Raw genomic sequence first — 17521 nt, forward strand, 5'->3', positions numbered from 1 at the left:
AGTGAACAACAGAAACCCCAAAGGGGTTCTTCCTACACAATAATGTTGGTGCCAAATGAAGGAGAAAGTAAAATCAAGAGGACTGTGACTGTGAAAGGAGTGATGTGATTAAGCATATTTATCTGGGAAAAGGCCCTTACTGACGTGATGTTTTGCTTTGCTTTACAGGTACTCTCCATCACTATGAGCTTATTTCATAGAGAGACTGTAGCCCACTGGATCAGTGGATGTTAAGTCTCCCATCTGAAGACGGGTTGATTTGGTTCCTTTCTACCACTAATGATTGTGGTTGGTGAATGTACTTGCCCCACCACCTCTGAGTTAATGGTGTGCCAAGGACAGATGTGAAGCAGCTCTTTCGCTGGATATTGATGTGGTATCTTCTTAACGCATCGTGACACCTCGGGCCCACCGGCAGCACAGGATATGGAGGCTCTTGAAGTTGATGACATTAGCCCTGCCTTGGAAGTGACTGAAGACTTTTTCAATAGTTTTGATACTAAGCTTGAAAAGATTGTGCAGCCCTCTGAGGTGTACGGTGTACAGGAGGTCCCCGAACTGGTTGGGCACGAGGTATTTAATCAGATAACAGAGAGCAGGAATCTGAGGAACGTCGCCTCCTTAGCCAAAAGTAGCCTCATCTGGGATCACTGCAAAAATGGCCTCTTGGAAACCAAAGCTCAGACAGCATTCCCTGCCAAAGACCAGCGTGTGGTGCAGAGGGGAACGGCTGCTGACAGCCTTGCTTGGGTAGGGGAAGGGGAGACCGCAGCTTTTAACATCTTCAATATCTGCCAACGGAGGAGAGACAGGCCTCGCTCGGTGAATGACATCCTGGTGCAGAATGAGGAAGCCTCCACATTCAAGCCAGGACACAACAGATCACGCTCCGATATCAGCCATGTAAACTGGGGAGTGGTCTTCACGGGCACCTCCCTGCAGCAGCCACCTGCGCCTGGTCAGGACAATAACTGTGCTCTGCTCTCTTACCTGGCATTAACGAATGGAGAGGACATCCAAGGAAACACAGGTTTGTGCTGGTGCTTTATTGTCTCTGTTGATATGAGGACTTTCCTATTTGTTTTTTATATTTATCTTGAAAGAGGAGCTGCATGTTTAAAAAAAAAAAAAACAAACAAAAAATACCCCCAAAAAACAACTGTGAGGTAGCTCTTAAGAGGACAGAAATCAGCACAGCTCTGTTGTCTTTGATACAGCTCTGTCTGTTTGCCTGCTAAGGATCAGTTTTTAAACCAATGTTGACTTCTGTTCCTTTCATGGTTTGAAAAACTAAGCTTGTTTTACTATTTGCTCCTATTTTGTTCAGTTTGACTCAGAAAAAATAATTTATTTGTTATATATTTCTGATAATTTCCTTACCTGATTTTCCCAAACTAAAAAAAGTTGAATGCTAAAGCTATTGGGAGAATGGCAAATCCAAACAAAGGTACTTTTCATAAAAGTTAAAGAGCGGCCATTAAAAAGAGAGCATACAAAGCTTTACTGTGAGGCCTGAGATCTGTGCTCTGTTTCTTTAAGAAATGCTGGCTACTCAGTCCATAAACAATTAACAAAAACTCAAGCATACAGTTTGAGTTTGTCAATACGAAGGCATCTCTGCCAGCTTTGTATGGGATACAGGAGGTCGTCTTATCAGATTGAGGCAGGCGTCTCCAGTGAGCCATATGAAGCGGTGTTTCAGCAAGTGATATTTTTTCCTTTTCCTTTCTCAAGCACTGCACTGGAAGAGGTTGTGCTCAGGGCTTTGGAAACACTGACCCAGTATCTCCATCTCCATGATTTATTTTGTAGATGCCAGAAGTGGACTGGGCACTTATGGAAAAGAAAAGCAGCTAGTGCCACAAAGATTTTATAATCTAAATAAAGGCAGGACTTAACAAAGGAATTTAAAAATCAAAGGCTTGTGAAAGCGTGCGCGTACGCGTATGGTGGAATGACTCCAGTTACGAATAGATAGTCTGTTTAGGGTTAAAACAGGGCTTTTGGGTTAGGTTTTCCAGACAAGTCAGCCATTTTGGAGCATGAAAAGCGGGTGCCTAAATGTTTGTGTTTGTGGATGTGTGCATATATAAATATAAATGTATATAATAGTATATAATACGTAGGAATATATATGTATGTATATATACATACAGAAACCTGTAGGTTTTTGTGTTATATTGTGACACAGTTGCTGTATCCCAAAGAAGGGTGCTCTTGGTTGACAAAGGCAAGTATACGTGCTGTTATTTTTGTTTAGGGAAATATATTGCTTCCCGTAGAGTAGGGTCTCTGTTCTGTGTCCTTCCTGTGGAAGAGATGCAGAACAGGAATGCACCTAGGAGCCTGGAGACAGAGCTCTCGGTTTTTGTCAGCTGTATCCTGGGCGTCTCATGGGTTTAATTTAACACGTAACACCTTTATATGCCCACAGAAACACCATTAAAATCTAGCCATTAAAGGTCAATACATGTCCCCGATAGTGTTTTAAGCTTAATCTTTTTGGCCCAATTTCCCCGCGCAGCCCTCAGAAAAAGAAGGGGGTTCTGTAAGTTATACTGTTTATAATAAGAAATACCTAAGCTATTCTGCATTTAAAGACCTGTTCATTTACTCACTCAATGAGAGCCGTTTCAAACTGCCACTGGATCCCCAACCTGCAAGAAGCAAGTCGCCAATCCAGCTGGTGCTGAGCAGCAGAGTCCGAGGCCGAACTGGTCTCCCTTCTGTCAGTCCAGGGCTCAGGCAACTGCAAGAGTATGTTGGGGTGCACCCTAATGGATTGCACCTCTGTCTAGGGTGAAGCAAATTACATTCCCCTCTCCCTTACACACAGATGCAAGACAGTGTGATGCAACTGTTCATAAAAGGAAGCAAAATGAAAAATGGAAACGATCCCCTTCTGGCAAACAAATTTTATTAGGAACTGCAGTGCTGGGATGCCATTGCTTCCAAAGTCAGGGTCTGCATACTGCAGTCTCTCCCCTCTCCTGGGTGAGAGTCTCTGTGCTTTCAGAAGCTGGGCTGTCTGCAGTGTTGTCCTCCTTTGACTGTGGCTCCCACTTCAGCTGTTCCAGTCCACTTTGCTTAGAGACGACAGGCCCCAGGGAGATGCATCAACCCTCTGGAAGCCCTAAAAGGGCCTTGCTGTATCCAGAGTCAAGTCTATAGCAGGACTTCAAACCAGTGTCTAGAACAGCTGGATGGAAAACCTTCTGTGATGAAACCATGAGAGGAGGAGAAAAGAAAAGCGCTCTGTGTACAGGTGGATCTAACTGCGGGATTCCTTAAGCTTGATTGTGTCCAGGATTCAGTCACCTCATCGCAGTGTGTGCCCAAGGCGTGCCACTTTGGTAGTAGCACTGGAGTTCAGTTGTACTCTTCCCAGCCCCTCAGCAGGTACTTATACTGTTTAAATGCAGTTAATCCATTGAAGTTTTTCTCCATACAGAAAAAGTGAACAAACTGTGTTAGAGTGTGATATACGCTTTATCGTTATGATTTCATGTTAAACAGTTTGTAGTTGCGAGTTATAACTGTGAAGACCTCGCATCTGTAGTTTTGTGAAGTATAGCAATATTAGCACTCTTAAGAAAAACAGAAATTGACAGATCTCCATGAAGAAAACTCTTGTTTTTAGACTGTCTGCAATAGTGCCAGGTACCTTATAGCCCATCTGTTCCAGTTTCTCTATGGTACCGGGAACAAGTCCCATTGCTATGCTCAGTGCTGCCAGAAGCATAGGTCTCTTCAAAATGGCTTTTTACAGAAGAGACTCAGTATGGTCAAGTTCTGGGATCTCGGAGGTGAACCAAGCAAGGGAAGGAAATGGATTAGTAAGAGTGGCTGAAGAACCTCTCCCAGTACTCACCTGTAGCCCAGCAGCGGTCAGTACCTCTAAGGTGCTCAGCCCACACTTTTTCTATTGCTTTTTGCAAAGGTGCAAGGCATTTGTCAGTGCCTGCTGTGTACCCTCCAAGAGCCTTTCTGCATGGAATGTTTGAAGGCAGGGGTACCTTCTTTGAGGAAGGAGAAATTGTGTGCTCTGAAAATGCACTCTTTTAACCTGTTTCCTTAACCTGTTCTGTTCAGCTGCTCTGCAGGTTTTAGAAGGTAGCCATGGTATTTCTTCCTTCTGTGTTTACAAGAGAGCCTGCCATAGACTTTTCTGCTACTGTGAGCTGAGCTGAAAAGAGAAGAGCAAAAGCAAGAAAGTAGGTGTCGCAGATATGTGTATCTGGGACTGGTAATTATTCTCCACCAGAGACCGAAAAATGTGTTTTAAGGTTGGCTAAAAGCTGCTGCAGTGGTTGAAGGGGTCATAGCGGCCACAGCCTGTGGAGACATCCCTTTCCAGGGCTTTAATACAGATTAAACGAATGCATATGAGAGCAACTTGAGCCACTCCTGTCGGTCCTCGTTGCGGTAAAGGACTTCCCTCTGGAGCCTGCAGAGGTCTCCCAGTCCTCGAGGCTGGTCGAGTTGCTGCATAGATTAACTCTTCACAATTTTTTTTTCCTTATCTTCATAGTATATTTATTACTATGAGCTTATCTGTTCCTGCTGCTTGCTTTTTTATAATACGAATAGAATGAAACTGGATCCTTTCCATGTGCTGTGAAAGAAAAGGATCTGAAAAGAAGCTGTGCCTTTTGGGGCAGTATCTCTTTAGGCCTGCTGGCAAAACAGCTACTGTGCTAGAAGTGAACACTGTTTGTGCTACGGAGCAGTGTCAAGCGGTAAGTGGAGCTAGCAGAGACGGAAGTTGTAAGCAAATTCAAGACAGGCTCTTGTATTTCTGGGCATGTGGCCTGGCAAACAAAGGGAGAATGCTGCTTCTGTAGTATCCAGCGAAAGCTTGCTTAGATCATTAAAACACAATGTGTGAGCAGTTTCTTTGATAGTCATGTGGATGTTTTCATTCAGACGCAGCCATTCCCGAGAGTGTGGGTGCTATAGTACTTTTCCCAGGTAGCTGTTTTGTTTGCCTGCCATGCCTGCGAGCTTGGGGAACTCCAGAGCTGTCATTGTGCTGAGCACCCCCACACTGACAAACTGTCCTTACTGCAGAAGGCTGGCGCCTTGTGCCCCTCTCCAACAAACAGCTATGGAGGTACTCAGCCAGACCCATTGATTTTTGGCAGTATGTTCTGTCAGGAAGCTGAGCCTACAGTGTGTTTGCAGCACTGTGGCGTGGCAAAAGAGACATATCAGAGAAAGGTGACTGCCTTAAAACTGGCCAACAGGCCCAAATTCTGCTGTGTCTGATCGAGGCCAGGATTTCACCACCTCCTTTTGACTGACTGGTTTAAAAAAACCCCTTTTTTTCCCCCACTCTCTTCACATTGTTTTTTATCTGGCTGGGAGCCTAGCCGTCATTTGGGACACTTTGAAGGTATGATCTGGTACTCAGAGTTTGTGCAGGGGATGTTTCAAGAGAGGCTTGGGCCCCTCTTCATATAGCTCTTGTACATATTACATACTTTTCTAGTGTGTATTTGTAGAGGTAAGACATCTAAATCTGTATTCATCAGCAACACACCGCTGATTCACAGGTTGGGGACTGGGGGCGATCCTTGAGTTCTGAGGAGTCATTTTACAGCGCTGCTTTCTCTTATTCTGGTGACCACACAGATTTTATGTCAGGGTGTTTTCTTTGTTTGCCAGATATCCTCACCTTCGGCAGCAGTAGTGGTGGCTGGTACTAGCTCTGTGCCTGTGACATTGGCTCATGCAGCATTTAGTGGTACATATCAGTGTGCTGAGCAGGTTTGTGGTGGTGGGTCACAAAGCAGCAGACAGCAGTGCCATCAGTTGCTGCTGTTGTCCTGCTCAGGGAGGAGCTACAAAGACAGCTAGCTGGGAGGGGGAGGTGTGCCAGGTACGGGAGCTGCTGCAGAGGTGGAGGTGGCCAGAGATCCTGAGAGATGTGAAATATTGGAAGCGTGACATGCAGTCTTCATGCTTCCCCTCCAGTGATGGCCAGGTAAAGCCTAGCTCCTTGTCCTGACACATCTACCACGGAGGTTTCTGAAGCCTAATTGCCATTTGTGATTTCGCAAAACACCCCCGTAGCATTGTGTTTTGTCTGTGGTATGTAGAAGCCACACAGCCAGGGCAGACCTGGCCGTTAATTGCCACTGGGATGGCAGAACATTATAGGTCTGTGGTGTTGTGCAGAAGATAATGGTGCTGCTATCTGAGAGGCAGATGTGTGGAAACAACACTTCTGCACCTTCCCTTCTGGAGAGCAGGAAGCCTCAAACCACTTGGAAATAATCCCAGAGGTATCAAGCCAGCTGGAGAACTGATGCCCCTCCTGTGACCAATTTATTTTCAGTGTTAAAAGGTAGCCAAGAAAAAGGTAGCTGTACTCCAGAGATTTGGGGCCTTCCAAGATTTGAGGAGGCAAAAATGTTATTTAAAATAGAATGCAAGTTGGATGCCCTCCTCTGCAGGGATCCACAAATGCCAGGGACTGTCTGGGCATCTCGCGAGATAGCCCCTTCTCCCAGGACATTACAGCTTAAATACATCATGCAGTAAGGATAGGGAGGGTGAGGGTCAAAGAGAGGTGAGGCGCTTTGCCCAAGATCAAATGGGAGTATAATTTGGATCACCTGACTTCAACTCATCTGCTGGATGATACTTCCCCACTAGCCCCTCTGGCTAATTCGGGGAGTGCTGCACTTGTTTTCTGCAGGCTTGCTCCTGATTGCTCCTTGGGCTTGGGCACCCTCCAAGCTGGAAGGGCCACGGGGGGCTGGCAGAGACCAGCAGCAGCGGAGGGGGCTAGGCTGGGCAGCGGCCTCGAGTGGAGGGAAAAGTGACTTACTCCACTCCCTTTCCTGGGAGGCTATGGCAGGGTGCAGAGTGATGGAGAGGGGAGTGCGGTGGGAGGCAATGGGAGGGGCTCACATACAGTGGATAAATTCACAGTGCAGGAAGATTACAGTAAACAGCACTGATGAGTTTGGTTGTGAAGCTGTTCTGGTTGGGAGAGTTATTCTTTATGGAGATTTTTGCTCTGGAGTTACGACACTCCATAAAGCTAATGAACAGAGTTTTCATCTCCTGGGGCAGTGCTGATTGCTTCCAGTGATGTTGTGATGATTTTCATAACTGAATTTTCAGGTTAGTTGCTATCATTCCCTTAGTGGTGTCACCTAACTCTCCTAATGTGAACTGACCCTTTTGTAGCTTTAACAGTCACTTTATACCCTTTCTTCCTTCTTTTTAAAGCTGAATTGAGTGAATTTATAAAAAAAATCAGCAAATCCATCTTCGTTTGATATTCTCACTTCTTTTGCAAGTGCTGCTATTTTGTGCATCTCCTAGCTGGTAGTGGGTAACCATCTCATTCAACTCATTATACTTCTGTCTCTGCCAGAGTTCAGTGCTGTTCTGGGTTGGTCTTGCACTTTGAATCCAGCCTCCTTCTCCGCTGCCCCCTTGGCACAGGTGCTGTGTCAGTATGCACAGGGTGCTCGTGGTCTGCTCAGCAAACACTATAGAAGTGTTCGACTTGCTGCAGAGGAGCAAAAAGGATTGGATGGAGTGGCTGGGCAGCCGGGATCCTCTAGACTTCAGCAGAGTTTCTTGTATGTTTCTCATACAATGCCACACTTGAAGGGAAAGACATAAAGAATAATTTGTTCAGGTTCTTTATCCATCTGTTTAGGCAGTTCATTCAGTGAGGAGCTTATTTTTGGTGAACAGCTAAGCCAACCTCACTAGCAATGCATAAATCTAAAATTAAGAGTTTGCAAGTTCAACATTTTCAAAGCAGGTTTTGCTTTCCCTAAGCCTAAGGATGAAAAAGAGTGAATGCCCTTCTGGTGGGGAGAGATGCTGTTTCTTTACATAAATTAATGCACACTGCTACCTAGTTACAAGTCCCGTTGCTGTAGCGGTCCCTTGAAAAGAGGTGGCGTTGGGAGAAAAAGCCAGATTTGGCTCCAGGACAGCCATCTGCTGGAAATTTGTGGCTAAATATCAACGCCATTATTTCAGGACCAAGTGGAATCAGATATGCTTGCCTGAAAGAGATATACCTGCAGAGCAAGATGGGAAAATGTGTGGGAAGAAAAGACAATATTTTTAAGTAGGAAGGAAATTGACGTCGTGGATCTGAGTCACACTGGCTGAGGCACAGTTTGTCCCTCATCTAGCAAACCCCACCAAGCAGGTGACTAGCCCAACCCAATTAGAGAGCATTTTAGATCCCAAAAGTGTCTGCTAAGTTCTATGGAAATCAGAGAGGAGGACTATTGACAAAAACTCTGTAACTTAAGCTCATCTCTTAACATTAGAGAATTCAGAGAGGAGTGCCACCTCAAGAGAAGAGACAAACCCCTCAGAAACTAGGTGTCTCTACTTCTGCTCTTTTCCAAGTTACTTGGTATTACTGTCATCAGAAATGCTTCAGTGGTGGAAAACAGGGCAAGTTTTCCTGCCGTTCCAACAGGGATGCAAGTACAGTCAGTTGTTCAAGAGCATATATCTTCTGGACATGCTGAGACAACATTTGGGCTCCCTCTCCTGCAATGCTGGTTGCACCAACTGCCCCCAAGTGTGAAGAGGGGTAGGTGTGTGCTCGGTGCAGGGTTCCTAGCCGGGACGAGTGGGCAGTTCCCAAAGGAGAGGAGAGACGCTGAGGAAGATACTGCCCTGTCCCCAGCTGCTGAGTCTCTCTTTGTTTCCCTCTGCCTTCTTCCCCCTCTTCCCATGAAATTATAACTCCAGATGGCTCAGGCGTGGGCCATTTACTGTGATTATTTACCTTTTTTTACTCTTCCTCAATTTATTCTCCCTGTCTCTGTAGGGAGGAAAAGAGATGCAGCTTCTGTTTGGAAGGTGGATGGAGACAAGGTAGCATTTGCTCTCTGAGTGGAAAGGTATTATCTGGCACACTGCATGTTGAGGAGATAAAGGAGCACAGGGTTGTAAGGTGTGTATGTGTAGCATATGGATTCAACCTGTCTCTGCCAGCATCTATTACTCTGACTTAAACAATACAAGGCATTTGAATTTTAATCAAGTTGGCTGCTGGTTCTGTCCCAGTTAGAGTGAGAGCCAGTAGAGCCGATTCACAGGAGCTTGAAGGGAAGGAGTCGGGTGAAGGAGGGAGAGGGGGGTGCCTCTGTGAAAGGCAGGGAGAGATAGCCTTTCTCTAACTCAACAAAAGACAAGCAAACCTGGGTGCAGATGAAGGAGGGGTGGCTGGGGGAAGGTTACGAGTTGTCTTATTATGGAGAAGCTTGAACTGTCATCTGTACTTGATGGAAGCGAGAGAGATTGCAGTTGGAGCTGCAGAAGCGCTGCCTCCCTGATTGGATTAATAGAAAGGGAAGATGACTCTAGAATGGCTGCCCATTATCTGCACTACAAAGGGATTAGTGTGGGTTTCAGAGAAATTAATGGCTTTTGAGTTAGCGCAGAAATACTAATGAATGTCAGGGCCAGAGATGTACGGTGAACAAAATTGTTTCTCTTTTAGTGTGTGTGTGCACGCACGTGTATCTGTCCATTTGGGCTATGAAAGTATGCTTTTTCTCTACAATTTCGAGTTTTAGATTAGGCTTTCAGTTTTCATGTTTAGCTGAAATACTCTTGAGTAGCCTATTTGTGCGCAAGGTATAGTTATATTGATTTCTTTTCCACCTTTTCAGACCTAGTGCCAAAGTAGCAATTTTTAAATTTTGTTATGATGTTAGTCATATATGCAGGAAATCTCTGTAGGTAATGTGTAGAGTGCTTTGAACATGGTGTTAAATGCAGGCTCCATTCTGAGTATGTGGGTGATGTGGGGAAGCTGAGGCTGAGCTGGCAAGGTGAAACCTAAGTGCATCCTTTTTGTTAGTGTGGATGGGAGGTAGCATCCTTCCTCCATTTTTTAACCCTCAGGAGGTTTGCATACTCACATTAAGTACATCAAACAATTAATTCTCATATATGTTCATTAACTGAAACTTGTCTGCTTAATCCTTATAAATCCTTAAAGCTGGTCTTCACTGGAGAGCTAGCCAAAGCTTTTACACTGTTACTGTCCTGAATCCTCCTCCTGCCCATACACAAAATTCTCACAACCAACTACAGCGATGCTTTCAGCCAAGGATGGGAGCATCTCCTTAGACTGTAGGTTACAGCCCAAGTTCTACTTTCTCACCAGTTGGTATCAGAAGCCCCTTGGACAGTAACTAAGTCCCTCAAATATTCGTAGTCCCTGACTTTCCTTGTGCCCCTGGGAGGATAGACAGACTCACCCATTAGCCAGCAGTGGTGAGAGCAGCTTGGCCAGAAATGCTGGCCGTATTAGCTGGGAAGCCCAGTACAGATGGGGATGCAGTAACTTCTATACAGGCTCATCTTTGGCTCTTTGTTTCCAAGCTTCATCAAGCCCAGATGCTTCTGTTCTCTTAGCTCTGCGTTGAAGACATCCTAGGTATACTCGGAGGTGATCATGTCTAAAACTTCTTAGAGCGTGGCCTGTTACATGAGTGGGAACTGGTTAAGCTGAGATGCTGAAAATATTTTGTGCCTCCAGCTGTCTACCCTATCCCTCTTCCAAAAGTTGTCAGCCCGAGGGCAGAAACCATGAGTGAAACAGCTCCTATATTGTTGCGGTTTGCAACGCTGCACGTTAAGGTCAATTGATGCTGATTTTGTTTTGACCTAATTGTGCAGGGCAGTGGATGAGGAGCTGTTCCCAGGTGGCTACCTTGCTCCTGCGTTGGGAATAGCAGTCTCCAAGGGAGATGGACAACCAGAGGCAGAAACTTTTTCACTTGTGTCTGTTAATTTTGCCACTGTAAGTCAAGACCCATCACAGGTACATTGACTGGAAAGGTGAAGTAGAAGTCAATGGGAGCAAGAATTTGTTCCTCAGGGCTTGGTTGTTTTGGGGTGCCAAATGTTAAAGTAGGTGTTAGAGTGTAACAGTGAATGCCACTGAATTTATACAGGGACCAACAAAAATTGCGTAGAACCACATGTCCAGCCCAAGGTGAAAAATACGATGTTTGCATGTATTAATGGTGGCTAAAGCGGTGCAAATCAGATTGGAACAAATTTTGCATGGAAACCTTTTTTAAAACTCAGCAATGCTTTAGATAATTCCTTTTAAATTCATATCACTTTGGTGCCTGGAGTGACTCGTGTATGGCTGGGTTTTGGGGATGAAGAAAATTCCCCTCGACTTTGCCTTAGGCCAAGGTTTGTGAGGGGGTCTGCTCCGAAGCACCTGAAGTGCTGAGGTGCTTAGATATACGTGTTTCGGTCTGGGCAGCCTCTTACTTTTCATTTTTGGTCGTGTCTGCTGGTCCTGAGCCTGAATCTCATAAATCAGCAAAGCTCCTCTCTAGTAAACGGAGCTGTGCAAAATGATCTGGTCCCAGGTCGTGCTGAAACATGGTAAGAAACTGCTGTCATTGGGCACAGTTCTCCGTTCCCTGTGTCCTGGGCAAGTCCAGGTGCCAGGCGCAGTGCCCAGGTGCTGGCAGTGGGGCGGTTCCAGCCGGTTCCAGCGGCCCCGCGGCGGCGCACAGCTGTGCCTGTCAGCCACAGGTGGGGCCTCTCTGGCAGAGTGCGTTTCAGAAAGGGCACAGTCCTGCATGGCGGTGTGAGGGGAAAAAGTGCGAGGAGCAGCCCAGGGTCAGAGGAGGAGAAGGGGCAGGGATTCCCCTGCAGCCCCTGGGGAGACCATGGTGGAGCAGGTATCTCCCTGCAGCCCCATGTGGGACCCCATGCTGGAGAAGGTGGAGATTTCCTGAAGGAACTGTGGCCGTGGAGAGCTCATGCAGAAGCAGGTTTGTCCTGAAGGACTGCAGCCCCTGGAGAGGACCCACACTGGATCAGGGGACAAGTGTGAGGAGGAAGGAGCAGCAGAGAGGAACTGACCATGACCCCCCATTCCCCTTCCCCCTGTGCTGCTTGGGACAGGGGGGAGGTGGAGGGATTGTGTGTGAAAGCATGAAGTTGAGCCTGGGAAAGAGGGGGGCAGGAGGGGAAGATGTTGTTTTAATTTGTTTGTGTTTCTCACTGTCGAAATCTATTTTAGTTAGCAATAGATTACTTGGTAATATTGTACTCTTCTGGACTAGGTTCTGGGGAGACGCGGTATTTTGTTGCTCTGTCACTATTCTCCTGGATAATCTCAGGAAAATTGCTTTGTTTCCCTGTCCCTCTGTTTCCCTGTCCCTCTGTTTCCCTGTCCCCTTTTTGTAAAGTGTTTTGGTACCTCTGTGTAAAAAAGTGCTGTATTCTCGTTGGCTCAAATGTAGAGTCAGTGCTTGTGTTTGATAATTATAACCTATTGGGTGAAGGCTATTTCTGTGATATATTCAGATATATCATGTATGGATAGGAGAGACGTATAAGCCAGAATGACATAGCAATTTGAAACAATTATTTAAAAAGAATTAATGGTAACATTCTCATTTTGTTTCCTCCAGAACACAAGCCGATGTTCGCAAATATTCTGAAGAAGGGATACTTGGAAATTAGAAGAGACAATGACAGCTACTGGCAAACCTGTTACGCTGAGCTCTCCCCGTACAAACTGTATCTGTATTGCTTGGACAGCAGTGGCAACCAGACTCTTCCCACTGTGTATCCACTTATGCATTTTCAAAGGGTCACTGTTACTGGTTGCATTGAAACCAAGGTGGTGGACGCGGTCCTGTCAGACAACTCACAGCTACAGCTGAAGGCGGAATCCTCATGGGAGGCTTTGGACTGGGGACAGAAACTCTGGGAAGCAGTGCGTGCTTCTGTGCCTGCTTTCACGAGACAGCAGGAGAAACTGGAGAATGTGCCAAAGCCTGAAAATAACAGTGACCTTTCTCAAACCAATGGATTGTTAGAGAAGCCTATGGAGCTCTTCCTATCCATGCATTTGACTGAAAACACTAAAGAGTACCAAAATATTCTCAAATCAGGGACTCTTTATAGGTTAACTGTCCAGAATAACTGGAAGGCATTTACTTTTGTCTTGAACAGGTCTTATCTCATGGCATTCCAACCGGGTAGGCTTGATGAAGATCCTCTGCTGAGCTACAATGTCGATGTGTGCCTGTCGGTCCAGACAGATACTCAGGATGGCTGTGACTCTTGCTTTCAGGTCATTTTTCCTCAAGATGTCCTCCGCCTGCGTGCAGAGACCCGTCAGAGGGCCCAGGAGTGGATGGAGGCACTGAGAGCAGCAGCCAATGCTACTAGAAGTCTAACTCAGAACCCACAGGTCACACTTAGGAACAAACCTGGAGATCGGCCCTTTGGAAACGATCTTAGAAAGAGCAAGCGCCAGTCTGTGACCACCAGCTTCCTGAGCATCCTGACCACGCTGTCTCTAGAGAGAGGGCTCACAGTTCAGAGCTTCAAGTGTGCAGGTAAGCAACTAGGCTGCAGCATCTGCACCCACTGCCTTCTGCAGGAGAAGAAAGTCACTTGGAAGAGCATGTATGTGTTTTAGCAGCACACAGCCATTACCTGCCTCTCACTATGGCCGTAGACACTTTGGTGTGTTAGCCTGCCTTTGCTATCTGTAAAATGTGGAGAAAAGCCTATGGGATGTTCAGGGATTCGCCTGCATTTGATGAGCAGTGCTACAACATTAGATCCTGCACGTAAAGCACTACATGGGCCAGGGCTGCCTTACAGGGTGGCCGAGCTGTTTTCTTGATTCAGGGCACTGGAAAGGTGGTCCAGAATCAAAGGGCTTTGAATTCTGGATACAATGCAACTTTCCAACTTCGAGCACTTTTGTTTCCTTTTGTTACTGTGTCTCCTCCAAGTCATTTTTGGAACTCAGTTTCAGCTCTGGGCCTTCTGGGGAGACTCCTCAAAGTGTATATGCTTCCCTGAAACACTGTCGTTCGGCGACGTGTGTTCTAGCACTGAGGTTCAGGCACGAGCTCGTCCGCTCGGTTATTCCCTTGAGGCAGGGGTGAAAACATGAGCTTAGGCTTCTACATCTGATTGTAAATTTCAGTTCATTTGACTGCTGACTCTAGTCCTAGGCAAGATCATGATTTTATCCAGTTTGGGAATTAAGTGAAAATAGAGAGGACCCATGTGAATGCAGTTCATTGTCCTTTTACTTTAGCAAGGGCACCTTTGTGGAGCAAATTTGGGCACCTTGTGCCTAAACTATACTCTCTGTCTGGGTTTAGTTACGCTCACTTAGAAATTGTCAGCTGTGTCAGAAACGGCTTTTCTGGAGGATTTTTGTCCTTTGTTATGGGAGTTGTGAGGGTCCTGCCTCCTCCCCAGTCTGCTCTGGGGTGGGGGTCTGATGTGGAGGTCTCCTGTTGCTCTGGAACCACACATGGCTCTGGAGTGGTGTTTGTGGGCCCAGGACCTGCTGGCTGGCCTGAATCCTTTCCAGGGGAGACCTGAGCCCCAGAAGTACTCGGTTGCCCTCAGAACTGGCTGAGGGTGCAGCTGGGTTTGTCCCTCTTTGGTAGTCACCCACAGGTGATATTCCCGCTCACCTCTCCACAGGCACCCACCTGGTAGCCGGAGCATCATGAAGGTTCTTGGCCACAAACTCTTTGTGTGACTTTATGTCCATTTTTTCTAGGAGTAATTATGTGCCAAACTACTGCTGAAACTGAAGGTGCCTGGGTCCTATGATAACTCTGATTACCTGAACGCTATTGGACAATGGTCATGTCTTACCTTTAAGGGTAGTTGTGAGAGTGAAAACTGCAGGGAGACTCTGGGAATGGGTCAAATATCCCCAAGATGAATCCAGCCCAGTGTGTTACCCAGCAGACAGCCTTGTGAAACTCAAGAAGATAGCAGTATTAACAGCCTCATTTTAAGGTAATGTCCCAGATGACATTAAACATTCATTCCTTTCTCCTCATTTCTTTTAATTCAAAGCTCACTAGAGGAAAATTTTATAATTCTGCTTCATCCTCTGGCTGAGGTCCCAGAGAGTTTCAAGTGAGCATTTCCAATTACCTCCTCAAAAAGAGGATTGGGCCCTGGGATGGCAACAAAATGCATGTCTCCAATGTCAAATAGGTTTTAGTCTTACATTACATAGTATGGGAGCAGACTTTTCTGTGGGAAAGGGTGAATTTCCTCTCCCAAACATGGGACGACTCATCTGCACTCACTCATGTATTCCCCACAGAAATAAGGTGCTCTGACTGTGTCAGGGTTGCATGGAGTCTTGTCCTGATACACGTGAGGCATTCCTCGTGCTCCTGTGGTCTCCTTTTAGTCTGCAAAACTGAACAAACACTCTTGTGCAGAGAAATATGAGTTGTGGACAGTCTGTGAGAAGCCAGCCACTGGGATTCCCTGTACCTGAGAATGGGGATGCACAGCACTTGCTGTAGGAGCAGACCCTTTACCCTCTGCCTGAGACCCTTAGAGCTGGTCTTTGAGAATCGGCTGGAACTTGTAGCTGTTACCATGGCGCAAAGAAATGAATAATTTTAATTGTAACTGGAAGAAACTGGGGAAACTTGTCTGGCTCAGAAAAGTTTGTGCTGAGGAGACTTCGGAGGCACACCAGCAAGCTGAGACTCTCTCCTTGTACCTTGCTCCCTGCAGGCAGTTTGTGCTGTTCCCTGGCATGGGCTGCTGTTTAACCTAAGGGGCCTGCTGTTGGTAATTATGGCTTGCAGGCATTGAGAGCGGTTTTCCCCAGGGCTGCTGGGAGGGGTAAGCTTGGAAAAGGATGAGGAGGGGGGAGGAAGAAAAGTTTTGCTGTGAATTCTTCAGCCATTTAGTGCAAATTCCTGTAATTACCGTCTTTGTGTCCTGTCCCAATGGCACATAATACAGCAGAAGCCTTTCCTAATTGAGACCTTACAGGAGGTACAAATCCCTCCTTTGTTCGGCCTGACAAATTAGTGCCAGAAAGTGGCAAGGTCCGAGTGGGAATCAAAGGCAAGCAACACAAAGATGGAACTTAAGGCTACAGTAATAACCCTCTCTAGTCCTGCAGGGGTGGGAGGGAAGGAAAAGTAATGACCAATGAAAAATGAAGGGTTTTTTTGTTATAAATTCCCTTGACATGACAGCACCTCAGGGCTGCTTTATTTATTTAGGAAAAGTGATTAAATAGTAATACAACAGGGCAGACCATTGTCTCTCGAGCTACCCCCCTTCCTACAGACCCCTGCTGCCTTGGCTAATTGATTGACAATGAACCTCTGATAAAGAAGGTTGTTGGGAGGACCTGATGGGGACAGGGTTTTTTTTTTAGTTTTCTCTTTGCAGTCTTTGTGGGGTTCCCCTCCCTGATTTTTTTCTGTTTGAAATGCCCTCTGCATCCCCCTTTCCTTTTCTCCCTCAGTAAAAGCTTTTCAAGGGACTGCTCCCAGACAAACAGCTGACACTCAGAAGCAGGTAGGGAAGAATGCGAATGTCTGTGCCTCGCTATTGACAAGTTTATCTTGGAGTCTGACTAGCACTTTTCAACTCGTGATATAAGCCAGGGCGGTGGTGTCAGATGTAGTCATGGGGCAGAAGGGACAAACTGTTGATACACTGGAGTCAGAAGGGCAGCTTGAAAAAAGTTTTCTTTTGCTTAATCAGCAGATACAAAAGCGTTTCCCCACATTTCTAACTCTTTGTCTTACTGCAGAGGGCAGGGCATTATTTCTCATAATTTCAAAAATAAACGAATAGGCCACCGATTAACAGTGGAGAGGCATGTTTTTTATAAACACTTTTACCTTTGCTGCCATTATTTATATTTTTGACTTGGAACAGCAATACATTTTGGAACATGGGGTTAACTAGAAACTGCGGGCACTGGAATGGCAGCCTCCTCTGTCCTTTGCATGTTCATATAACTGCAGCCTTGATCTTGCCCTGTTGCTAGGGTACAGCGATGTTCCCATGGGAAGTGTTTGGGGCTCTGAGAAAGAGTGGCATTTGTGAGCATTGATCTGCTCAGGTGAGACTTTGGAGGGACCTACCTGTTGTCTTCAAATGGATATGAAGTGCAAATTGATTGCAAGTCCAAGCTGGTAAATATCAGGTTTTGTGGTTTGTTCTTTAATATGTAGGAAATGAAAGACATGCATCATGTTAGGATGATCTGTTGGGGGAGGAGTGTGTTGTTATTTTTTTATGTCTTTATTTCACCTGGATTCAAGAGAAGTCCCCAGACTGTTCATGTTACAAATTTGGGATGAGGTGGCTTCCATCAAAACGTGTTTGGCAAGTGCAGCATCTTGCAGACAGCAGTAGCTGGTTGTGAGTACTCCAGTGGCTGTCCTGTCTCCCTGTTGGGCTGTCTATGGCCTCCTGGGGAAAGGCAGGCATTTCCCTTGGAGGAACTCGCTTGGAGGTCTGTAAGGAGCAAATGTCCTCAGCTACCCTTCACTATTGCTATTCCCTTGGCATGTGCCTTCACGTTTCCATAGATGGGGAAGACAAACGGCCTCTGCCCTTGCCTCCTGTTTTTGCATAGCTCCTGTTCTTTTGATGTCTCTCTTCCTTTTCACCTTTTATTTTTTCTCTCCCTGTCCTTTATTAAAACAAACATTTTTTC

The 17521-nt window shown here is 46.1% G+C and overlaps 1 protein-coding gene across 1 annotated transcript in view; it reads left to right on the forward strand.

Moving 5' to 3' along the window:
- The first annotated feature begins 411 nt into the window (after positions 1-411).
- PLEKHM3 (pleckstrin homology domain containing M3) overlaps positions 412-17521 on the forward strand; it is a 76008-nt gene continuing 58898 nt past the window's right edge. Inside the window, exons 1-2 of the mRNA XM_050900449.1 lie at positions 412-1030; positions 12453-13388. Coding sequence (XP_050756406.1) covers positions 427-1030; positions 12453-13388 — 1540 coding nt within the window. The 5' untranslated portion in view covers positions 412-426. The remainder of the gene's footprint in view (positions 1031-12452; positions 13389-17521) is intronic.

The sequence above is a fragment of the Gymnogyps californianus genome, chromosome 7, assembly GCF_018139145.2.
Source record: "Gymnogyps californianus isolate 813 chromosome 7, ASM1813914v2, whole genome shotgun sequence".
Lineage (NCBI taxonomy): Eukaryota > Metazoa > Chordata > Aves > Accipitriformes > Cathartidae > Gymnogyps > Gymnogyps californianus.